The 24,266-nt window shown below is 49.1% G+C and overlaps 1 protein-coding gene across 2 annotated transcripts in view; it reads right to left on the bottom strand.

Annotated features, from left to right (window-relative positions):
- The window catches only part of ABL1 (ABL proto-oncogene 1, non-receptor tyrosine kinase), a 65,470-nt gene that overhangs the window by 23,205 nt on the left and 17,999 nt on the right, over window positions 1-24,266 (bottom strand). The window contains exon 1 of one of the 2 annotated variants that reach the window (XM_052669176.1): window positions 6,244-6,558. The exons of the other annotated variant lie outside the window; for it this stretch is intronic. Within the exon in view, the coding sequence (XP_052525136.1) occupies window positions 6,244-6,328 (85 nt within the window). The 5' untranslated portion in view covers window positions 6,329-6,558. Of the gene's footprint in view, window positions 1-6,243; window positions 6,559-24,266 lie in introns of those variants that run through there. 2 annotated transcript variants of the gene reach the window in all.

Raw genomic sequence — 24,266 nt, 5'->3', positions numbered from 1 at the left:
GAGCTTCAAACGTGCACAGAGAGGCACATTAGGTGTGTAATAATCAGTCAATATCAGGCATATCCAAGTAGGTTGGAGAATTCGGTTCCACTGCTTCCTGCCAGTCCTTCCCTCCAAAGCCTGGGGAAGGCTGCTGGGATGTCACCAGGAGGTTGGCTGCACTTTGTGCTGATGTGTCAGCCCAGGGCTGACCGCACAACGCACATCCATGCTTTGGGGATGGGGCTGTCAGAGGCAGGAGATCCCCTTTCAGAAAACGAAGCTATCAGCACTTTACCACACAAACGTAGCTGGCAGGCGGCTGTGAGCAGCAATGCTGCCCAACACAGCACACAGCCCTGCGCCTTGTGGGCTGACCGTAACCTCGGCAAGGAAGGAAAACGCCTGCCCCGTGGGGTCTGATTCAACAGGAAGGCCGGAAATCCAAGGCGGGCTCCCCTCCAGCACAGCCAGGCCCATGCGCGGCCAGGAGAGGGATGAGGGGGGAGAAGCTTGACGGACTGTGACAACACGCGCTGCTAAGGGTCTGGGCCCCTAGAGGAGGCTATTAGCAGATTCAGGACACAAATCTAAGATGCAAAAGAACTGGAGAGGACAGGTCTGTCTGGGTTCCCCGTACAGCCAGCTGTCGGCAGCATTCACCTCTCTTTGCGACACCCCTGGTAAATCTGCCCAGACGTGAGCACGCTTTGGAGCAGCAGACAGCGCAGCTCATTCACATCGCTGCTCAGAGAGCTGGTGGTGCCCCAGCCCCGCAGGCACCCGAGGTCAGGGGATGGCTCTGAGCACCTATGGAGCCGTGCTGCCCCCGTCCGTTGAGGGGAGTGGGACACGATGGCCTTTAAGGGTCCCTTCCGACTCAAACAGTTCTGTGATTTTATGACGAGAGTCTTTTCCAACACACTATAGCTTCTTCACCACCTACACTGGTCTTATCTACAGCTTCACAGCTCCACTGAGCCCCTCAACAGACCAGATGTCTCTGTTGAGTCAGCCCAGTTGCTGTGCCACAGGGCAGTGCCCTCACTCGGTGATGCGGCAGGAGGCAAGTCCAGCTCCATTGGTGAGCTCCATTGGTTATCACCCAGCTGAGATTCCTCCAGGCAGCCACAAAGCTTGCTGCTGCAGCTCTGCAAAACCACAGCTTGATTCCATCGCACCGTGCTCAGGTGGCACCTGGATGCCTGGGAGGAGTCCCAGGGCAGCAGTGTAATTCAGCTCCGCACTCGCAACAGCTAAACACAACTCTCCAATAGCAGACTAGGAAATGAGAGAGCAAGAGCTTTTATTTTGAGGCATCAGCCATATGGATGCCTTTATTTTTTTTTTCCCCCCTAAATTAAGTCTGCACCAGGAGATATTTATGTTTGTACACCAAAAGATTTCATAAGCATAGCTATCCCCTGCTAATTACTGTTTATGCGAAGCCATGAATCACTGCTAGGGACTGTGTAAGAAGTTCTGTGATGTGAACAGTGCTGGTCCAGACCAACACAAGCAAATTCCCTTAAAAATGTAAGTGAAGGGTTGGAAAAGAGGTAGAAGCACAGCATGACAAGCAGCTCGGCCACAGCTGACTGCGGGGCAGTCCTGGGGGGAAGGAGGAGACCTCCTGTCTCCCTGCAAAACAAACATCCTGTGCTCTTACAAACTGTGCTTGCATTTTTTCCACAAGGTTTCCAAAGCAAGGGAGAACAGAATACACTCAGTAATCTCTTTGGAGTCGAAGCACATGCTGTCTAAAGCTTTTCTTCTCCTTACCTTCCTCCTTCCTTCCTTTTCCCCTAAAAGAAATTAGGATATGGGGCAGAATCACTGCAGATTTAATGCACTCCCAAAGCTCCCAGCCTCTCTGTCCCACTGATTTCCTTACTGGTCACTGACAGATTCCCTATCCCTGATGGAACAATATTATCTTCCAGGAGAAAGGACCAGCATCCACAGACAGCATCTGGTTCCTGCTTCATTGCCCACACACAAAGAGGGCCCACAGTCAAACACAGTGCTTTGCCTTAAGAAATGCTAAGTACCCTCAATGGCATGGCTTCTCCCACTCCCACTGAAAGATCATTCCATTATCTTCCATCCATTGCTAATTTCTTTTTGGAGAGTTCACTCTTCTATGAGCCTGCAGGTTCCACTACAGCTCATTCATTGGGTATTTTCCATTTGTAACCCTTTAGCAACACAGTAAATACCATCTTCCACCAGAGAGATGATCACAGTTGTGGATGCACAGAGAGGAATAGTGGATCTAGCAGAAATTCAGAGTTTATTTTTAAGTCTGCTACTAAACTGCTGCCTAATCTTAGATCAAAATATCTAAGAGCAGAAGGGGAAAGAGTGGCTAGATCCAACTGAATCATAAATGACACCTCTGTATTTCTGAAAACTTCAGAAATGAAGCTTTTGGTTTGGTTTCTTTACAGAGCAGAAGTGGTGAGGTTTGCCCATTTCAGAGCCCTGGGGAGGGGCAGCACTGAACAAGAACTACAGAGGTTTGGAGCTGTAGTGCCCCATCTTCTTTAGCAGCTCGGGACTGAGAAAGGAAGATGAACATGGGTCTGCAATGATCAGTTTTAGGTCTGAAGACAGCTCTAGTTGTATGAAATCGTAATACTTTTCTCACCACAATCCATGGGAAACAGTAACAAGCATCATCAGCCAGGTTTTTTTAATAAGGATGGGACAGGCAAGAACCACTGCAGCAAGCACACAGCTAGCAGGCCACTACAGAGCCAGAACACTTATTTAAAAGCAAAAACTCTACTGAGAGATGGCAGATGTGAGGCCAAGAGGTGAGGAGCAGAAAACATAAGCACACAAACAGAAGGCTCTTCCCCGGGAGGCCATGGCTATGGGCTTCTCCTCCCCGAGCTCCTCTGCTCTGACTGTAACAAAACACACTGAATTAAGAAAAAAAACGATATATGGGCAATCTGACAGCTGGCAGGGCAGAAAATGCTTCGGTTTGAAAACAAAGGGCTTGAGTAGTGCCTCTACACCAGTTTTCAGCTTCAGAGAGGATGCTGACAGGTTTTAAACAAGGTTTCTGCTTTTCAGTGGTAGAGCAAGCCCAAAAAGGCAGCGAGACTATTCCAGCCCCTATTTGGGACATGGACACGTTCTGCTTTCCAGATCAGATTGGCAGCAGTACTTGCTGTGCCTCGTCCCTTCTACTCTTTACCCTTTCTTGGTGTGAAGTGAGGGTGGAATTATTCAGTTTGGCACAGGCAAAAAGGAGGAAGCAGATGACAGAAGTTCAGATATCTCACATTTAAAAACAATATTTACTAGGGGGGATAAAACTGAGAGCAAAAAACGGCCAGCTTAAAACACGAGCATGGAAGCTCAGTAATCACACAACCAGTTCAAACGTATTTTTGATCACGTTAAAACAATCTCCGAGGTCTCAGTTCAGCCAAATGCCAACACACAGCATGCAGGGCGGTCTGCCCACACCCTGCCACAGCACACAGAGACACTGAGGTTGGAAAAGCCCCACCACCACCCCAGGCCCAACCCAAGTGCCCACTGACACATCCCTCAGTTCCCATCGCCATGGGTCTGACACACCTCCAGGGACAGCGACCCCAGCGCCCCGTGGGCAGCTGTGCCAGCCCTACACCGAATTATTCCTCCTGCCACAGCACTGAGGGGATGTCACAAAGCATCCTCCTTCCTGCAGGTTGAGAACACGAAGCTCTGAGAACCACCACAGACAGAAACCTTTCAGATTGCTTGGCCAACACACGGGTTGGTGCACCAACACAATGGGACTTGAGCAGCCTCACAGTGTTCTGAGCCTCTTCTGCAGACCCCAATCTCAAAACAACACCTTCAAGAAGTTCATTTGCTAATTCTACAAACTTGATTCTCTGAGCCCGGTGCTAGCCATCACACACACTGTCACACTGCTTTTTTACAAAGCACGAAAAACAAAAGAAGAGATTGAATTAGGTAACATTCTTTCTATCCTCTCAGCTGCAAATGGTTTGCCATATAACCAACGGTCCATCCAACCTCTAAGCAGTTCTCTCTGCAGTTTCCTCGTCTACTGAAGCAACTCAGCTTTCCTCTCATGCCTACAGCAGCTTCCCATACAACAAAGACAAGAGCAGAGTAATCCTCCAGTGATATCACTATAATCTCCATAATCTTTCCAGAAGCTCCAGTAAGACAGGCAGGGAACAGCCCAGCCATGTCACACTGCTCCCAAGGATGTGTCTGATAGCCTCAGCACAAGCCTATCCCCCTCCTGAGGATCTGCCAGACTGCCCTGCAAGCTTTAGTGGTTTCCACCCAAATGAGCCCCACCTGTAAGAACCTGCTATCTAAAGCCTACAGCAGGCAGATGGCTTTCACTTGTGCCCTCACACTGGGCACTGGCACAAGCTCTTACTGCTCTTCTGCTCAGCCCTCTCCGCAGGGCTCTCAACCTCACCACAACCTGAACACAAAAGCTGTGTGGGGCCCCTTCAGCTGTAGAAAGAAATAACGGAAAGCACTCCTTTGTTTTCCCTTCACCTCCTGCTTTGCTTTCCAAGAAGTCCACCATCAGAGCATCACAGTGGGTCCTGCTCTATCTGTGTCTTAACAGCTGTCACAGCAGCAGGGAAAGCGCATTAAGATCTCGGTTGTGGAGCTTTAACACACCCTTGGGTGCTGGCTGCAGTTCTGCCCCGTGCCGTGCTGAGAGAAGAGGCTGAGGTGCTTTGACAGAAGTATGTTTTAAAGTTTTCCAAGGCTCATTTCCCATCCCTTCATAAAAAATTATATACACAGCCCCGGTCTCAGAAAAGCTGAAGGTGAAAATACCACAGTATTTACTGGGCCTGATTGTGTTGTTAACTCGATACTGCCTACATGGAGCAAATCAAACTGCGTTCTAATCCTATTATGCAACTGCATTGCAAAGTGGGGAGGGGGAGCGGCTGTAGCACATAGAACAGAGAAACCATGGACAAACAGCCTGGGTAACACCCTGTAACATCAGCTCCAGCCGGGCCCAGGGGACCACAGCACCAAAGCACCAACGTGCCACAAACAGAGGTTTGGAGCACCTAAAAGCTCACCGAACCATTTGGAACGATCAACACCGTTCACACATCCGCCCATCATTCCGTTTGTGAAACTTTTAAAACGGGTTGAAATAGATAAGAGAACCGAGCGAAAAAAGCCCCTTGACAACCGCCAAGTTATTCAGAGCCACTGCACGCATCCCACGAGCACAGCCTCCTGCTGTGAGATCCCTTCGGCTCGCTCTGCCGTGAGCAGCCATTTGTAGTTTTTCAGATTCCTGAACTATGAATTTGAGGAACATTTCTCCGCTGAATATTCGAGAGTTGAGCAAGAGCCGCCGGCGATAGGCTGCGCGCGGTCAGGTGGCTGCATTTCTTCCCTCTGATTTGATGAGTTAGCAAAGTACTCCTGGCACGCAGCTTATTTTTACCAAAGTTCCATCCAGCGACACAAAAGAAGCCGAGGAATGCATGGGCCCAACACAGCACAGCGGGCTGTGGCCTCCTGGGGCCCGGCCAAAGCCCTGGCATTGCACAGAGCAAGGCCACGGCGGAGGGGACGCAGCTCCCGGGTGGTGCTGTGCCCAATGGGACCAGGCTGGGCTCCCCTGCACATCACCTCCAGCCCCAGGCACCCAGCTCCAGCCCACCACGAGTGTTAATTCACGTTTCAATTCCTACAGTCACAGGGGTGATTCAAATTCACTTTTTCAAAGCGATCACCCAAGTAAATTCAGCTGTATGGCCGCCTGGGAAATGCCAGCAGAGAGGGACAGACAAAACGAACCAACAGCCTGCGAGTAACGCACATGGAAAGTACTTTGCTGTATTCAGCAAGTTGATTTTCATCTAGATTCTCCTCCATAGCCCAGAGTAACTTTACTCCCTTCACTCCAAGGGAAGTGAGATCCTTCTCCGGGCACAACCAAAGCCCAGGCCCACGGAGACGGCTTTGTTTGTTGGATCGGCCATGGGATCACTTGACATTTCACAACCATAAATGGTAGAGCCAGGCTCCCTTTGTATGCTGCGCTTAATGAAAATCACCTGGTCCCAAAGTCATGCACACACAACCCCGCTGCTCCTGGGATGGCAGTGGGCTCCCAGCTCCCCAAAAAGCCTCTCCGTATCCCCAGAAAGCGTCCCCGTACCCCCGAAGGGCTTCCCCGCATCCCCAAAAGGGCCTCCCCGTGTCCCCAAAGGGGCCTCCCATCCCGCTCACCTTCCAAGTAGCAGCTGGAGGAAGAAGAGAGCCCCTTCTTCGACTTGCAGCCCACCAATTTCAAGCAAATCTCCAACATTTTCATTTGTTAGAGTTTGGCCTCAGCTGTACGGTCTCCTTTCTTCCTTTCAGCTCCTCTCGCTCAAAGTTACCCGGTAGAAATGCTCCCCGCACCACTTAGAAGGGCAAACCCGAGAGGTGCAGAGCCCATGGGGCCCGGCTGCGCCCCGGCCCGGACAGGACTGCAGCCATCCCGCTGCGGCAGGAGGGCACGGCGCTGGGTGCTGAGCGCTGCCAACAAAGGGCCCCCTTCAGCCTCCGCGCCTCAGCTCCGCGCCGGCCTCCTGACGGCCTCCTGACGGCAGGCAGCAAAGCTACGCCCTCGCTCCTTAACCCTGCTGCTGCCGGCTGGGGAGGCACGCACGTTCGGCATCTGGATGTTCCGTATCGGCACGTATTCCAGGCAGGTAGCTGTTGATAAAGGAGACCAGACTGGTTGTGCACACAGCTGCGGGGTTTTTTGTTGCTACAAGATCCACATTCACTTCCCAAAGCTTGTGTGCTCAGAGCACGAGGTGCCCCCGGAGCAGAAAGGCCAAGGAAGGCCCACGTGAGGTTACTGGCTGCCTCCTGCTCTTCTGCTTTCCAGCACCTGAGGACCCTGCCATTGAGACAGCCAACTTCCATCACTCTGCAGATGACACTGCTTCAGTCTTCTGATCCACGGGGCGTATGCTTGGCAAACAGCTTAGAAAGAAGTGGTCAGTCCTCAACCCATGCAGAACTGCAGTAACAGCACTTGTTTAAATAAAGCAGCCACACCACTTCTAGCAGAGAAGTATTTATGGTAAGGCCAGCACGGCCTTTGAAGTGCTTTCCTCCTTCTTCTCAAAGATAATATAGACATTCCCATCTGACAAAGCAGGGAAGAGAGAATCTCAGCTTCCTGGAATTCAGGCAACCATGGGAAGAGTCAAGGTGCAGCTGGTGCTCCACCTGGCTGTGTGTACACTGGGGACCACGATGCCATCCCCAGGCCTTCTCTTCCTCTCTCTACTCCTAGAGAAGGGTTTCCATCCCATGGAAGCAAAAGAGGCTCAAAGGAAACTGACACCCCCCCATTTGCTCCCTGCCCACCTAGCTTCAGAAGGCACTGAGACAAAAAGACAGTGCAGAACTGGGAGAAATAAAAGAGCAGCTAAAAGCTGAGCTGGCCATCCTGTGCTGAGGCCCACATCATGCTCAGGGAACCAGGGTGAAGCAACATTTGAAGAGCAGACCCAGCATCATGCACGCAATGTCTGCATGTGACGAGCATCCCCCTCCTGCCTCGAGTTCAGCCCCAGCTGTAGGAGCGTGGAATTCCCATAAAATTCCCCTGGAAGTACGGAGGCAGCAGCACCCAGCCAATACAATGAGGGTTCCTACAGCAGTGCCAGCAGAATGGAGGCAGATTACTCTCCTGGTGAACTCCTGGGGTTGGTATTCCAGAAGAAGAATGCCTCGTTTCAAATTAAATTAACCCACTTGCAGAAGAACCTCGCTATTGGAGCAATGCTTCCACTCAGAGAGCTGAGCACAAAGAGCTATCCTGGGATAATTTCCTCTGTAGATAAACCCTAAAATTAATTTCCTTTATTGTTCCACACAGACAAGCTTGTGTGGTCCCTCTGCTACAACCTTCATCCCTCTGTGCTTCCTCATTTGAGTCATGGCAAGCCAGACTGTAAATGCTTCAGAGCAAGCGCTCTCTGCACTTACTGCATGCCATGAAATTAGCTGGCGATACACAAATAAAAGCCACATTGGCAGTGTCACACAAACGCTGTTACTCTTAGGGCTGACATCTATTAATCCCTCTTATGTTTGTTGTATGTGCATCTTAGAGTAAAATCTGTCATGAAAAGCGTGCAGACTTTTGGACTATGGAGTGACTAATGCAATCTTCAACTCGGTCTCTCTGCTACAGAATGGCAGAACAGTTTTGCTTTGCCATACAGAGCGTGATGCCTTCCCTTTCCCTTCCCTTCCTTTCCCTTCCTTTTCCTTCCCTTCCCTTCCACACAGACAGCTCAGCCCCAAGCATCACCTGTCCCCAGGCAGCCCTGACCTGCACTGCTTTGACATCTCCTGGTATAAGGAGAGCACAGAACACAGCCCTGCAGATGTGGCTTTGCCAGCTCCAAAGAGGGAAATAATCACTCTTTTCGACCTGCTGGCTATGTTCTTGCTAATGCAACCCAGCACACCATCAGCCCTTATTGTTTATGCTCATACATGAGCGTAAGCCTCTTCAGCCAACTGCTTTAATGTCTGAGCTTCTTCTAAGAGACTATTTTATTCATAGTGTTCTTAAAGCTGTGCAACATTTGAGGACAGCTTTCTCCAAGTGAGCGATCACATCCACACGCATGACAGCAGCAGTGAAAGGACTGGGCTCCATGAGCAGAAAGTGAGTTTTGGCCTGGTCCCACCCCACTAACAGCTGGAGCCAATTTTCTTGTGATACCATTAAAAACAGCTTGAGTGCTCGTCACCCGTTTAAAACCAAACCTTCATTTTAAAACACTCTTCTGAAGCACAGAAAGATGATGCAGTTGGAAGGCACAAATGCTGGGGATTTTCTCATAGGTGCATTCAACTTGAAGTCACTTGAATTGGAGCCCAAAACATTGGGCAAAGGAAAGGGGCAAAGGAGACTACCAGCAAAAGAGCAATATTCCTTACCATTATGGATTACCTGTGCCTTATCTAGCTCTTCTGTAACTGCAGCTGAGAATTTCCCCACAGGTGTAAAGGAACTGAAGGTAGGCTGTAAAGCACTCTGCTGTCTGTGGATGCACAGAACAACAAATAACTGATTCACATCATTTGTAAGATGCATTATTCTTATCCAGTCCAAAGGTTATTTGTAATTTTGAGCACTCATGGGTCACTCTATTCTGATGAAATCCCACAGCCACATGACACATTCTAACGCCATTACCTGATTATAAATCTATGAGTATATGGAAATGATCAAAGAAACCTATGTTGAAATACACGAATGATACAGCGTGTGCTACAGACCCAGCTGTACCAAAGCTGGGCTTTTTTCTGACAGCAAATGCAATATTGCCAGTTTTCCCAAGGGTGCTCCATTTTGTCTGACAGATCTTGCTTTCCCTTTGGGTTCTCAGATCCCCCACAGCTACACTTCTCCATCTACCCTTAGATACTCTGGAATCCAAGGGACAACATCACTTCTTCCAAGGCACCCAGACAGCTGCTGCTTCCTCATCAGTGGCAGCACTGCAGACAGGCAGTGACGCCCATGCTTTATTAGCAATACCTGCCACATCACAGGTGAGGGTGAGAACAGCCCCTGCCAGTGGCTGCACGTGGAGTGACTGCATGAGCTCACTAAGACTCCCCATGTTTGCTCACACGCATAAGGAGGAGCGACCAGGACGCTGAAAGATCTCTGGCTGATGCTTTTTTGGGGATCAGGAGGAGTCACTCAGGCCCTGCCAGCAGCAGTGCACACACAAGGACAGGCTGAGGCTGCTTTCCGCTCTGTGCCATGAACCTTTGTGCCTTCAGTGGTCTGACTCCCCCCAGCTCTGCACGAATGCCGCTGCTGTTCTCCTGCTTTTTGTGCTGACATCTCTGCCTTTCCTTCTTCAGTCCCTGTTTGGAATGCTTACGGAGGCCAGTACTCTACCTCCATTTAAAGCTCTTCTCAAAGCTCAGCTGGCACATTTACAAGAGCATATATCACTGCTAGTTAAAATAACACATTAAAACCAAAACCCTCTCACTATGACCTCTTTAGAGCAGGTATTCCCTCTCCTACCCCCCTAGCAGCCCTCCATCACAATCCTATCAAACAAAGGTCATTCAGGTCAACACCTGAATGCAAAGACTCCTCCCTCCTCATTCACTCAGCCAGCTGAGAACCAAGAGCCCAGAGCTCTCTGCCCGTACAGTGAGACATCATTGCCTCTGGCACCTGGGAAGAAACAAACCCAGCAGGTGGCAAGGAGCACACTGCATGCACCAAGGAGACAAGAAAGGTTTTGCAATACAGCATGTGCATTTGGTGGTTTTGCTCCTTGATTTAACAGATGTTTGTTATTTGCAATCTTCAGGACCGAGGACTCGCTGAGAAGTGGTGGGATTACAGAGACGTGCAGCTATTTGGAATTCCTTGCAAGCAGCAGGGCAGAATCCTCCTTTTTAAGGTAGCAACAAGGCAGAGGGTACTGCTGAATTCCTCGAGTGGCTGACTCTGGGAGACCGTGCAAGAAGAGCTGTGAGCTCCCCAGAAAGCTGCCTGTGTCCTTGGCATTTGAAGCCTGTGAGATTAAACCAAGTCCAAAGGGGCTCTTTATAAACCACTGAAAGTTTTTGGTCTCTTCCATTAAAAGCTTTTTAAAACATCTGCAGGCAATGAAAGAGAAGAAGGCACCTTGCAGCTCTCAGAGCTAAAAAAACAGGGGCTTACCTGAAGGACACCAGACAACACAAAGCACCCAGTTGTGACTGCTCAACTTCCATCACCTGGTCGGGGTGGCAGAGGGAGCAGGCAGGGAGAGCTGCTGCGGAGGGCAGAAGACAGCAGCTTAGCAGCATGACCACATGCAGCATCTTCTGCCAGCCCAGAGCAAAGGGCTTAAAGCCAGCACAGAGCCAGAAAAGATGCATACTTGCAAAATATCAGAAAACAAATTTTTTGCAAAGTTTCTTTGCCAAATCCTGACTCAGAATTTGAGTGGGAGCATTTCCTTTTTTTTTTTTTTTTTTTTGAATTTAATTTATTTAATGAAAAAATACATGGAAATGCAAACAAAAAGATAAAAGCAGAGGTTAAACCGAGGTGTTCAAAGTTGCTGACTTCACGGGTACCTTGTGCAACCCCAGCACGTTGCCCTGAGTGGCCACGAGGACCAGCACAGCCTGCTCTGCTCTGCTCTGACAGCACCTAAGCAGTTAATTCCTTCCACTCAAGAGCTGAAAAATCTGCCAAGGCAGAAGACCAGGCCTCGGAGATCAAGTTACACATGAGGAGGGGGTGGAAGGGGAGAGGAAGAAATGAAAACAAGTTCTCTGAGCGCTGCTTTAGGCTCGGCAGGCCCAGGAGGGTGGGGGGAGGCAATCTTCCCCCGTGCTGTCTTGGGGCAGTGAGCAGCATCACGGACACGTGTGTTGTTGTGGCTCCAAACCTTCCATTCAAGCAGCAGGAAGCAGCCTGCACTGAACACATTAGGTCTGGCCAACATCAGGGACCTTTTCATAGAACCAGAGAAGGTGTGGGTAGGGAGGGCCAGGACTGAATGGCCGTCACTGGAGGCGATGAAGCACCTCTCCTCTCACAGCACCGACCACGCCATCGTGCTGCACGGAGCTGGGGCACAGCTCATGCAGGGGGTATCATCAGCCCCAGCATCAATGCAACTCCACTGCCCTGAACGTCGATGTGTAACGAGGTCCCACAGCAGTGAGCAACAAGCTGGCTCTGAGCAGGGCTCGCTCCTCAGCCCCGTTTCAGGGCAGGAGTGCAGAACCTGCGAGAAGCCCTGGGCTCCCTGCCCTGCTCTGCTGCTGGCAGCATTCAGCAAAAATGAAGAAAATGGACAAAATCTCATGTAACACACATAGGAACAAAGCGCCTGTCACTGTACAGAGATAACAGTTAGCTTCTGAAAAGCCTCAACGTCCACTGATAAAAGCCTTCATGGGATCACAACACGTGCTTCCTGAGAGTACTGTTAATCATTTGTATAACTGCTATTAAGTACAGTCAGTGGTGTTTTAGTAAGACAGTGCCTTCCAATCAGGCATTCGAGTTTCAGCCAATTCATTCACAGGAGGATATATTTTTTGGAGAAAATTGAAGTGCTTAAAAAAAGAAAGCAACAGAAAAACCAGCCCCATCTACAATGACTTCAGTTAGTGCTTATCCACTTTCAGCTACCCTCGACCTTCCTCAGGTTTGTAGGTGAAATGCCCGGCGCTCCACGGCACTAATTATTCCCAGTGTACGAAATTAAATATACAGTACCAAGAAGGAAAAGCTTCCAGTTAATTAGCAGTGCCCACAGCAGCGATCCCCAGCCACCCCAGCACTGCACTGTCAGGACACAACATAAGGAGTTGGAAGAGCCGTGCTGGGGCCGTGACGTAGAGGCAGGAGTGTTCTGTTCTCTGGTGAACGTGGGGGCCAACAGGCTCAGGCTCCAGCCAGAACTGAGCTATCTCACCATGGAGAAAAGCAAACGCAGACATGTACACACCTCCGGCTCCAAGGGCAGGAAGAGAAGCATCCATTTTCAGGCACTGCTGTGTGTAATGGGGTGCGGTGCAGCACGAGGCCTGCTGCTGAATCTTCACAGCTGTTTGAAACGCTGCTGTTCATTCCCAGACATTAAAAGACAACATTCAAAGAAGCATTTTAATGTGAGGGGTTTTTCTGGGTTTTCTTCTTTTGAAGAGAGGTAACAGTCCCTCCAGGCTGCACCATGAAAACAAAGCAAAAACCCAAAGCGGGCTTCATCAGAGCACAAGTGTTTAATTTAAATCCTTTCTGAATGAGTTTCCTCCGAATGTGTAGGATGGAATACTTGTCGTATTTACATTGAGTTAGAAAATGGCATGAGATTCTAGAATGCCTCCCCGTTTTCTCCTTTTCCAGGTACAGCAGTTATGCGAGACAGCAATGAAAAAATAAAAAATGAGCATAAAAAATGACATCTGTGCTCCCGATCAGCCATGACCCCAAATTCTGCCTTATCCACACGTTTTGAGCCAGCCAAAATTCCTTTCTGTTCACTCCCTCCTTCCCCTACCTGTCTGCCTCTCATCAGAACCATTCACAGAACAGATACATCACATGTGGGCTGAGGTTTACAGCTGCTGTCATGAAGAAAGACGGTAGATACTTTCTGCCGGTGCAGAAAGTAAAAGTGGTAGGTAAGAAAAGGTAGACCAGGTAGAAAATAAAAGTGCACAAGTCCAACTGAACAGCAGGTTGCCATCCTGCGAGCTTCCAACCTGCTCCATGCCAAAGGAGGTTCAGTTTAGATATTAGGTAAATTTTCATCTCAGAAGGAGCGGTGCTGCACTGGCACAGCTGCCCAGAAGTGCTGGGGTCACCATCCCCAGATGTGTCCCAGAGCTGTGGGGATGTGGCACTGAGGGATGCAGCAGTGGGGTGGGCTGGGGTTGGACTTGGGGATCTGAGAGAACTTTTATGACTCCATGATTCTGGGAGCAGAGAAGCTATGCCTGAGCCAACCAGAGGTGGGAATGAGAGAAGCAGGCCAGCTGGGCTCTGGTGGGCCACAAGTCCCCAGTTCTTCCCTACTCAGTTCAGCTCAGCCTGTGCGAGTCCTGCTTCTGGAACACAGCCCGGGGATTTGCAGAGGGTGAAAGAGCTGCAGTGTTCCCTAATCCGCTGGCGATGTGCGTGTTAGTTAGGGTGTCAGCAGAGCCTCTCTTAAACTTCATCTCAAAGCCAGGAGGAGGTTTGGGGAAAGAAACAGATGAGACATCTGCAGCAGCTCTGGTGTGGAGAGGGGACGAAGGCAACGCGTCGCCCATAGCGTGTGTGCGAGACAGCGCACTGACAGGGAATGCTCAGCTGTGCAGTGCTGCAGTTATCAGATCCAGAAACACTGAGAGGAAAAGCCCTCCAGATTATGTGAGCTCTCATCTTGTAATTACACCTGGAGCTCTGGATAAAGGATGTCACCACGCTGCTGGGAGGATTAGCAGGTTATCGTTTTGCAATGAGCTGATAATAGCTTGGTTCGCTTTTGCTTGGTGTCAAACCCTCACACTTGATCTAGCTTTTAAGATGAAAAATGTTTTAGGAAAAAAAATTGAGGGGAAATTATCCATTCAGCTTAAACACACACTCATGGAGTAGACACACCACAGCTGTATTCCCACAGATTTCCCTGTAACTGCAGGCAAAGCTAACACCCTGCTTGCGCCTCCACTTTCTCTAAGTGTCAAAGATCCTGGTGCCACTTGCCTTCAGGACAAACCACCCACCACACAGCAGGGCCCAGCCCCCAGACAGGCTTCCCCAAACTCACAAAGGAATGCTTCATTGGCATCCAGGAGAAAGAGAAAGGTTTCCCGTGTCAGAACACCCAGGAGCTCCTCCCTGGGGAAACAGGAGGAGCTTGGATCGCACACCCAGCTGCTCCACATCAAGATGCAGGGGCTCCCCCAGGTCTCCAACAGAGCAGAACAAGTGAAATTCAGCGAGCTCTGCAGCACAATGTGCCCCAAACCACTTCAGTGAGAAACCTGCGAGGAGTCACCAAACCTGCAGTGCAATAACTGGAACAGACTAAAGCTTCCCATTAGCAGCAACTGTGTTTTCTGGAGGTGCCCTCCTCCAGCCTCTTGTAGCATCGCAAGAAAAAGCAAACATGAACGGCACTGAGGAGCAGCCCATCCTGAAACCACTTCCAGGAACAGGGGTTGTTTGAACAAAATCCATTAAGTGAAACCATCTGTATTAAGGGTCAAACGCCATCTGAGGCTGACTGTACAAAACCAGCCATTCCACAGCATTTGGGCTGTTATCCCTTTGTGTTTTTTCTTGAATGCGATCAATTAGTAGCAGAGAGGTGTTACGAATTAACCCTGCAGCTCCAGAGCCTCGGCTGCTAAGGGAAGGCTGCAGTCAGAGCTGTGGCCCAAGGAAGCTCCATGGCACAGGGCTGCAGGCGGCTCCTCCCCAGCTGCGTCACTCGGAGCCAGCCGGGCGGATGCACTGGATCCCAAGAGATGCTTCTTCCACGCGGCTTGCTGGCAGGAAGGAGGTGATAGAAAAGGTTTGAGGAAGGGAAAAGGGTAGCTGGGAGTTGTACCAGTGATAAAAGCATGTTTTAACCTGTTCCAGCAGGGGGGTTTTAGTGGTGGAATACAGGAGGATTCAAAGATGGTTGGCCATTGCTAGCGATAACAAACAAGAACACGGGGGCAACCAGCTCATGGCAAGAGGCTGGAACTGATGATCTTCCAGGTCCCTTCCAACCAGAGCCAGCCTGTGATTCCGTGGTGCAAAGCTCAAATGTTCAACATTTACACGAAGTCTGCAAACAGACACCTGGCTCTGTTTCAAACACATGCTGATCCCCTCCCACCCCAAAGGATTCGCACAGCCCTCATCCAGCTGATCTCAAGTCTGCTTTAATTGGAGCAAAAGGAATGGCAGGAGATCCTGGGTACTGAGCTGCTCCAGCACTTGGTCAGACAGTGAAGCATGAGCTGGTACCAGGGCACAAGCAGGGCAGGGTGCCACACAGGAACCTGCCCACGGCAACACAGCCCATCCAGGCACCCCCTGAGGGTCTGATAAACTCCAATTAGTGCAGAAATGTTTCCCAATGTATATCTAGTGAAGTCAGATTGCAATCAAATATTGCAGCTGCAAGGGCAAAACAGAAAAAATAGAATAAAATAAAAACATGAATCTTTTTTTTTCTTTCTAGAAACCAAGCAGATGGTGATGATGGAAGGGAACACTACAGTTCTTTTGTTTTCAACAGAACTGCCAGCAGAAAGACCCAAAAAATAGCTTTTTCATTTTAAATATTTTTTTCAAGCATTTACACGCCAACATGTTTCATGCCTGGCCGTTTTTTAAGCAAATATTTAACAGATTCAACATAAATGCAAATACCAGCTATCAAAAGTCAAATTGCCCAGCTATGATGTAACGAAATAGCTTTGCTTTATGGGAATGAAGTCACAGGCCTGAAATATGCCTTAGGAGTAACAAAAAATCTTTCACAAGTTGCAAAATGGTAATGCAATTACTCGCCTAACTCTAAAATTTGATAGATATTTAAATTCAACGCTGAAGATATGAGTCATTAATTTGCATAAGCATTGCTGAGAAGCAGACTGTTCTTCAATCACAGTGAACTAATGGAGTTCTTATGGTCTGAATGTTAGCTACAGCAAGACAGCTCAAGCCAAACCATCACACTGAGGCATGTGTACATCACAAAACGTTGTTATATTCCTGATGATGAAGTGTCAGAACAGCCCACAGACACAGAGGAATGCACTGATCAATAACACCACCCAGTGGAAGCTAACTCGAGGAATGGCCATTCCCAGGGAGAGGCAGCAGGTGGAGGGGATGCGACTGCTGGCTGAGGAGCCCCCTTCCAGACATTGCCAGGGGAAGAACTGAGAGCAGGACGAGTTTTCACTTAGTTACACAGAGCAGAACGAGGGACAGCTGCTCTAAGTGGTGTGCCTGGTCCACTGGGGGCATTTCTTCAAGGTTTTTTTGTATTTTCTACCATCTCTAACCAGGAAGAATGGTCTCGCTTTGTTTTGTGTAAGAAGATGTTTTGTAAGTGAGCAAAAAAAAAACCAACCAAAACATATATTAGGGATCCAATAGAGTTTATGAAGCCCCAAATCTTATCTAACTTCCCTGTTCTGTCCCTTTGTGGGTATTTTCCCCCCTCCAGAAATACAAAGATAAACTCATCTGTGGCTTGGAGGCCCCCAAATACCACAGCGGTTAGCATCACAAAGTTTTCAAATCAAACCACCAACAGCATCACAACAGATTTGTGTTATTTCACCTGCAAGAAGAACAGAAAACATTTCAAGGACAGCATCACAGAATTGTTGAGGTTGGAGATGACCTCTAAGATCACCAAGTCCAACGCCAACCCCTCCCACTGTGCCCACTGGCACAGCCCTCAGTGCCACATCCCACATCCCCACAGCTCTGGGACACCTCCAGGGATGGGATTTGTGACCCCGCCATTCCCTGTGCAACCTGTGCCAGTGCATCACTGCTCTTTTGGAGAAGAAACGTTCCCTAACAACCAACACTCGCATAGCACAATGTGAGCCCATCACCTATTGCTGTTACTGAGGAGCAGAGGCCAACCACTCCTCACCACAAGCTCCTGCCAGAGATTGTAGGGAGCAGTGAGGTCTCACCTGGGCCTCTTCTCCATGCTGAGCTATTCCAGTTCACTTCCATCAGACTCGTGCTCCAGACCCTTCACAGCTCTGTTGCTCTTCTTAGTGCTCCAGGGCCTCAGTGCCCTTGTTGCAGTGAGGGGCCCAAGCAGCAAAACCTCCAGTGCTGACGGCACCAGGAGCAGTGAGAGCTCCCACCACCTGCACCCCACAACCCCCACACAGCGGGGTTCCCTCCTAGGACGGGCTCCTCTCGGGCACACAGCATGGCTGCAGGGCACAGCTCCTAACTGCAGGACGCTGGGGGCGGTGGCTGTGCCAGGGGCTGCCCCCTGCATTCCTTCCTGCCCCTCCCAAAAAGTTATTCCTTAACGTACCAAAACATGCACAGAAATGAGGAATTCATGGAGATTCCCTGAATACCAAAATTCTGAGTATAATGGCAAGCAGAGCTAGCTGAACGCCCTCCTCCAGCTCCACACCCTGCCCCGGGTGGATCACTGCTATAAAGCTTCGCTTGTATTTACAGCAGCAAAGCCCTCCACGAACCCCTTCACCACCAGCGCCTTCCATGCACACAGAACATCCCTGAACCAGGCAGCAATCTCCAATGCTGCAACTTTAAATCCGTCCCCATTTCCTCTTCCAAGTTTCTGTTTGAGCCGTTACAGCTCCCTCAGGACCCCACTGACTCACTGCATTTTCAGGATGACGCAAGCATGCTCTTCTGCACAGCTTCAAAACAGGCTCCAAGCGTTTCCAGTCACAAACTGACCACTGAAGATCCCTATAAATCAGGTGTTCTCACTGCACAGCCATCACCCCTGTGAAGCAGGGAGCAAGCTTCAGTTTCTTTTCTGATTGGAAATGTATTAATCACCACTACTGTCATTCCTAGGCAATACTTCTAGGAATGCTCAAGTTTCCACCCTGACATCCAGTGGAAAATAGTTCCCTGCTGATTGCACACCCAGCAGGGCCAGCCCGCCTCTCCTGCAGCCCAGCCAGCTCAGCACTGCCTGTGTCACCTTGCTGTCCCCTCGTGCACTGGGTATCCATCTCCCCCCCCAGGCTGCAACCTCTCTAAACACCCTGAAAACACAGCATCCGCCCCAGCTTCCCCACACTGGTTCCCAGTTCCCTGGTTCTACCTGCAGCAAATCTGGGAAGTTAAAGAGGAAAAATGTTCTGGGAGTGCTCATGCCAACGGATGGATACTACACAAAGAGCTGAGCAGTCACTGAGTGGAAAGGTGCATGTGAAAACATGAGACTGGGAAGATTTCTTCCATGTCTGGAGCTTAAATTCCCTATTCCTTACGAATCCCTTCACTCAGCTTCGCTTGCTCCTCCAATGGCTGCACACAAGACAGACCTTATACTGTTCTAGCATCTGTATCTAATACTGTATACTCTATCATCAGAATACTGTACTGTATCTATGCTCCTCACAAGGATGGTAACAACAGCAAAACAAATGCTGGGCTCCTGACTTGGCTTTGCTGTCTGATAGCAAAGGCAGCTGAAACATTTTTTCTGCTTGCAGCTTCCCACATCTGTCTGCTCTGTGAGATGTCACTGCAACAAGAGAGCTGGGAGTGACAAGAAGATGTAAAACTGAACAATGAAGTGGGAAATAAAAAAATCAGAGAGAGGTGAGAATGCCTCATTTTGTCAGCAGCACTGACACCACTAACCAAAACTTGCAGAAAGTGTCCTTCCTACACAGCCTTCTTACCCTCCTCAAGCCAGGTTAAGTAAGATGAATGTCTGGCACAAACCTGCTTGTACTTCACTCCTTACAGCAAGCAACAGAGGAAGTCTTCACTGGTTTGTGAACCAAGAGGTCACAACAATGACTGGGGGATTATCTGCAAAACAAGCTTTAATCCTTATTGTCAGTCATACAAAAGAAATAAAAACATATGCAGCACATCCTTAGCATTCTCTGTATGGGCACTGGGAGTTTTATACGGAACCAAACATAAAAAAAATGCATTTGGGTAAGAGTACTCTGTGTGGATTATGTACGACTATTCTTATTTTATATATATATATATATATATTTTATATACATTATTACATTTAACTATTGGGATTTAATTTTGCATTGGTATTTGCAGGATCTGTATTTGATATTTGCCCAGGGAGGTGGTGGAATCACCGACCCTGGGGGTGTTCAAGGAAAGGCTGGATGTTGTGTTGAGGGACATGGTTTAGTAGGAGCTATTGGAAATAGGTGAACAGTTGGATTGGGTGATCTTTTAGGTCTTTTCCAACCTTGGTGATTCTATGATTCTATGATTCTATGATCTTGGAATGATGGAATTGAGAAGCCTTTTTCTTAATTTCTCAGTCTCGTTGCTCACTTCTAAAGCAACAGAGAAAATAAGCAAGGGGCCACAAAGACGCAACCCTGCAGCAGGCTGAACGCATTGCTGTAGGAAAGCAGCCAGCTTTGTGACTGCTTGCAAGCATGCTCCTTCCCTTTGGAGTGGATTTGCAGCCCAGGAAGCAAGGAGGCAGAGAGGACAGCGATTAGCAAAGTGTCAGGAATTATGAGTCACGGAGGTGAGTCACCACCACATCCCCCCGGGGGTGGGATTTGGGATGAGTGCACCCAACTGCACACATTACACAACTCCAATGGAAAAGAGGCCCAACTCCAGCCCACCCCACTGACACGTCCCCTGGTAACACATCCCTATGGTTCCAGAACTCCTCTGGGGATGGGGACTCCACCACCTCTCTGTGCAGCTGGTTGTTTTACAGCCGTACCGCACCAATCTCTACCTTCACATCTGAAGCGTGGCAGTGGCCTTCTCCATTCTATTCTTCCCGTGTCAGACGGGAGATTTGCCCAGCAGCTTTATCTTATGCAGAAGTTTGTCCCGTGCTCAGCCTTCCCCCCTAGCCAAAAATTTGTGATGCTTGCAGAAAGCACATTTGAGCCATAAGAAACCCAAGTATGATGTGCTTTTATTATTGTTTTATCTAAGGTGAATCAGAGGGCGGTGAGGCCCTGGCACTGCTGCCCAGAGAAGCTGTAGCTGCCCCACCCTTGGAGATGCCCAAGGCCAGGCTGGATGGGGCCCTGGGCAGCCTGGTCTGCCAGAGGTGGTTGGAACTGAGTGATTATTAAGGTCCCTTTGAAGCCATGATTCCACGAAAAAAAGGAGAGGAATTCTGCAGTCTGGATCAGAAGACAGTCAATGGCTTTTTTGCTCCAGTAGAAGCTGTGGAATTTGGCCTGCAGTGCTTTACCCCAAGAAGCCATCGGATCTCATGACTCAGTGCATGCACAGCGATGGAGGCGGTGGGAGGAAGACGCAGGAGGACAGAGCTCTCATAGTAAACATCTGAGCTGTCTGCACTAAGGGCTGTGCCATTAAAACAAAGCTGCTGCCGGTTTTCCAGTATCTTTTCCTCTGTTTATCTCAGTTGCCATGGCTCTCGCTTGAATCATCTGAACAAATTACATACACATGTTTCAGGCCACATTATTTCCACTCCCTCCACAACTGCAGCTCAACATCCACTCACCTGGCAGCTGCTCGCGCCAGGCAACGTCAGCAGCACGGCCACAGCAAACAGCTTCCCTGCCACGGCCAGCTGGGAACTGCCCATCGCTGCACAACGGGCCCATCAGTGTCTCAGGAAATGCAACAAAAAGGAAGCAAGCAAAAAAAATGGCATCCTGCTATCCTCCCCCATGTGGGCTCAGAAGAGCAGCCAGTGTAAAATCTGTACTTTAAGTCTTGCATGAGCAGGCGCTACATCAGCATCTGTTGTCTCCAACAAACCTGTTCAACTGGATGATTCCAGAGGAAGCTCTTGTCTTTACTTGGTATTCCTCTTGTCCTTCCTACAACCCTGGGACACTGCTGCATATTCTAAAAACAAAAAGCAGCAGTGTTTTGACTTCATCATGTGCTGTGCAGCTCTGCAATGAACTGAACAGAACACAAATTATCACGCTGTTTGTAGCTCGCAAGACTTTAGAACACCAGCAAATTGATACCGAATTCTTGAGATTGCAGATTTGCTCCAGGACTGTATCTACCAGAAAGGGTCTCCTGGCACCAGCAGCACGAAATCCACTAAAATAACTCAATACTAGACGGGTTCATAAATGTTTCAAAAGCCAGCGTGTTGCTGTGCAGGAGCACACAAAAGAGCGAGCTGCTCGCTTTTGTTTCTTCTGCTCTGACATTCTGGGAGAATTTTACTGGAGTTGAGTGAAAATGGAAGATAAAATACAGAGGAATTAAAGGATTAAACTTGCAATAAATGGAAGCCATGTTGAAGATAAATGCATACTATTTTGATGGCCAACATAAATCCCACCACAAACGTGGCAGTGATCATCCTTTTCTCAAAATGCAGGTTCTCCAAGGTGATGGATGCACTGTGAGATGCAGCTTTTGTGAGCTCAGAGCAATTCATTCAAACATTAGCATCAGCTTTCCTTGATCACAGTGGGCAAATGGAAAAGAAGAACTACAAAGTAAACTGCAGCACCTCCACACCACAGACTGAAATCGGTCTTTGATAGAGTAATTGTACTTGCTGTACTCCATTAGAAAACATGTTTGAAACCCAGCTAATGGCCAGCATAGCGTTTCACAGAGATACAGAGTTCCCATCCTTTTTTATTCTTTAGCTTTAGATAGAGAATGCAGAGAATATCTGTTCTGCACTGTGCTGGGACACTGAAATCAGGCTGTGAACAGAAGGCTCTGAAGTCCCAGCGAGAGCTGTATGAATGGGTGGGGAGGGCAGGGAAGGAGATGTGGAATGGGAATGGGACAGCCAGAGAGCCTGGCAGCAGGCAGGCATGGCCCAAGCCCAGCTGCTGTGCCTGCATGAGAAACTGGGGTGCTGCTGCTGCTGCCCTTCACAAGTCATTGGTACAGAGCAACTGCCTGATGGACCCACAAGGCCCACAAGAAACCTGCTTAAAATGAATTTTCTTCATTTGGAAAACAGTCAGCTCATGAGCTTGCTGCCAAAACCGGATCAGTGGAAGCCTCCCTGACACCCGGAGTGCCTTTGTGCATCTCTGCAGGGAGCAGGGAACGGTACAGGAGCAGCCTGTGGGAGCTTGAGAATCTGTGGGTAGGTGTCCCCCCGGGTGACAGCCCCTCTGAGCAAGGCTGTCAGCAGGCTCCTCTTGTTACTCACAAAGCAGTTCACCTGATGTTCCAGGCGGTGATTTAAGGGGAGCTGACGATGTGACACTCAGAGCAAGCTGGCAAAAGAACTACCTATTTACAGCTGTAAGGCAGAAAGGCAGTGCTTAGAAACAACTCCCTGCCTACACAGAGGTGTGCAGAGTGGAGCACAGTGCAGGCAGTGAGCCCAAGCCCTCCTGCCAGCAGTGGTTTACTTGGTAAGGCTGTCACCATGCGGCAGTGCTACGAATGGCCGGAGTGCAACAAAACACAGTGAAGGCAAACATTCTTTGAGGAGGAAACTTCAGCTCCTGGGAGGGCTGTTCTTTCAGCACATAAACAAATACATTCGATTTCTGATCCTTTCCTTAGAAGCAGGAGAATCGTTGACAACAAAGTCTGACGGCAGTGTTTCCTATGAAACAGCAGCCAGAGGCGTGCAGGAGGGGCAAAGGGAGGATGCAGCTTATTTCAAGGAGTCACAGCCTCCTGCTTTAACGTACAGCATGAGTCACAACGCAATGCATGACATCTAAAACGATCTGCTGTGTTTAGGTTTGTTTTTTTTCAACTCTTAAACTTAACATTTTCCCAAAGCACGAAAAAACGCCGTCTTTTGGAACACATATTTACAGAAAACATCTTTTGATGCTTTATCTATTCAGCAGGCTCTGCCTGTCAGCACATGGAGCTGTCAGCAGAGGCACCAGCATCCCCCCACGGCCAGCTGCCATGGGCAGTCCCATCCCCTTAGGGAGCACAGGTCTGTGGGTTACATCCCATACCTGGAAATGGCCATCTGCAATGCAACAGCAGAGCTGGTGCTGCAGTTTCTCTCTTCAGTTGCTTATAGTCTTCATGTATTTGACACTGTTGATTTCTCTGTGTGTAACTGAAGGGGAGGGATGTTTCAAGGAGTTAGTAAGATCGATGCCAGCCACAGCCAACCTGTATGGGTCAGGGCTGCTGCTGGAACTTTGAGGAGTCAATTGGAAACAGTGACTTTCTTGCCTGCCTCCCAGTCCAGAGCTGGTGTTTATTTAGCTCTATAGGGATCTCTCCTCAATCAGCAAAGTTGCCAGCCTTTGAGAAGCTGCACACCACGATGGGAGGAGCTCCATCAGTGCTCCCGAAGGACATCGCCTATGGCAGTTCCCACAGTGCCTCCCAAGGACACGGCAGTGACCTCAAAGGACGTCACCTATGGGGATGCCCACAGTGCATCCCTTGCAGCAGTGCTCACAGAGAAGCAGGATCCCTGTGTAGCCAATACACAGGGCACGTCCCCCCCATCACATCCCAGGCTGCAGGCAGCTGTGTGTGCTGGGAACCTCCTCTTGTTCCGCACAGACCATGGAACATGGGAATAATTTCACTTACTAATTGCTCTGCTCTAGATTACAATAGCAATGCGAAGGAAACAGCTGCCAGCCACTCCTGAAATAACCAATCATTTCCACCAGCCTCCTCGTCTCTCAAAAAAAATCCCTTTGCCATAGCAAACAGAGCTGGAAGCTTTACAGCTCCTGGAGGAAATCTTGCGTCGTGCCCAGGGACCTTTAGAAAAGCTCTGGCAGCAAAATAAATTATTTACGGCACTATTTCTGACAATACAATCTCCATAAACGATACAAGATTGAAGGGTTTAAAAATGAGTGCTTGTGGCATGGGGCCCGAGCGTGTGTCTAATAGAAATATTGATTAACTCCATTTCCACAGGCTCTGTAAGCAGTCTGACGAAAAGGAAAACTGCAAGTACTTTTTTTTTTTTTTTTTAAACTCTGCTGTAGGGTAGAAATGGCACAAATCACTGCACCCATTCAAACTCAGCCCCATTAACGCAGTTCGGGATATTTAAGGGAAAATAAATCCCCCAAACAATCCGTGCGCTCTCTCC

The sequence above is a fragment of the Tympanuchus pallidicinctus genome, unplaced genomic scaffold, assembly GCF_026119805.1.
Source record: "Tympanuchus pallidicinctus isolate F22 unplaced genomic scaffold, pur_lepc_1.0 scaffold8, whole genome shotgun sequence".
Lineage (NCBI taxonomy): Eukaryota > Metazoa > Chordata > Aves > Galliformes > Phasianidae > Tympanuchus > Tympanuchus pallidicinctus.
The sequence above is the reverse complement of the archived record's forward strand: the minus strand, read 5'-3'. Positions and strand labels throughout refer to the sequence as shown.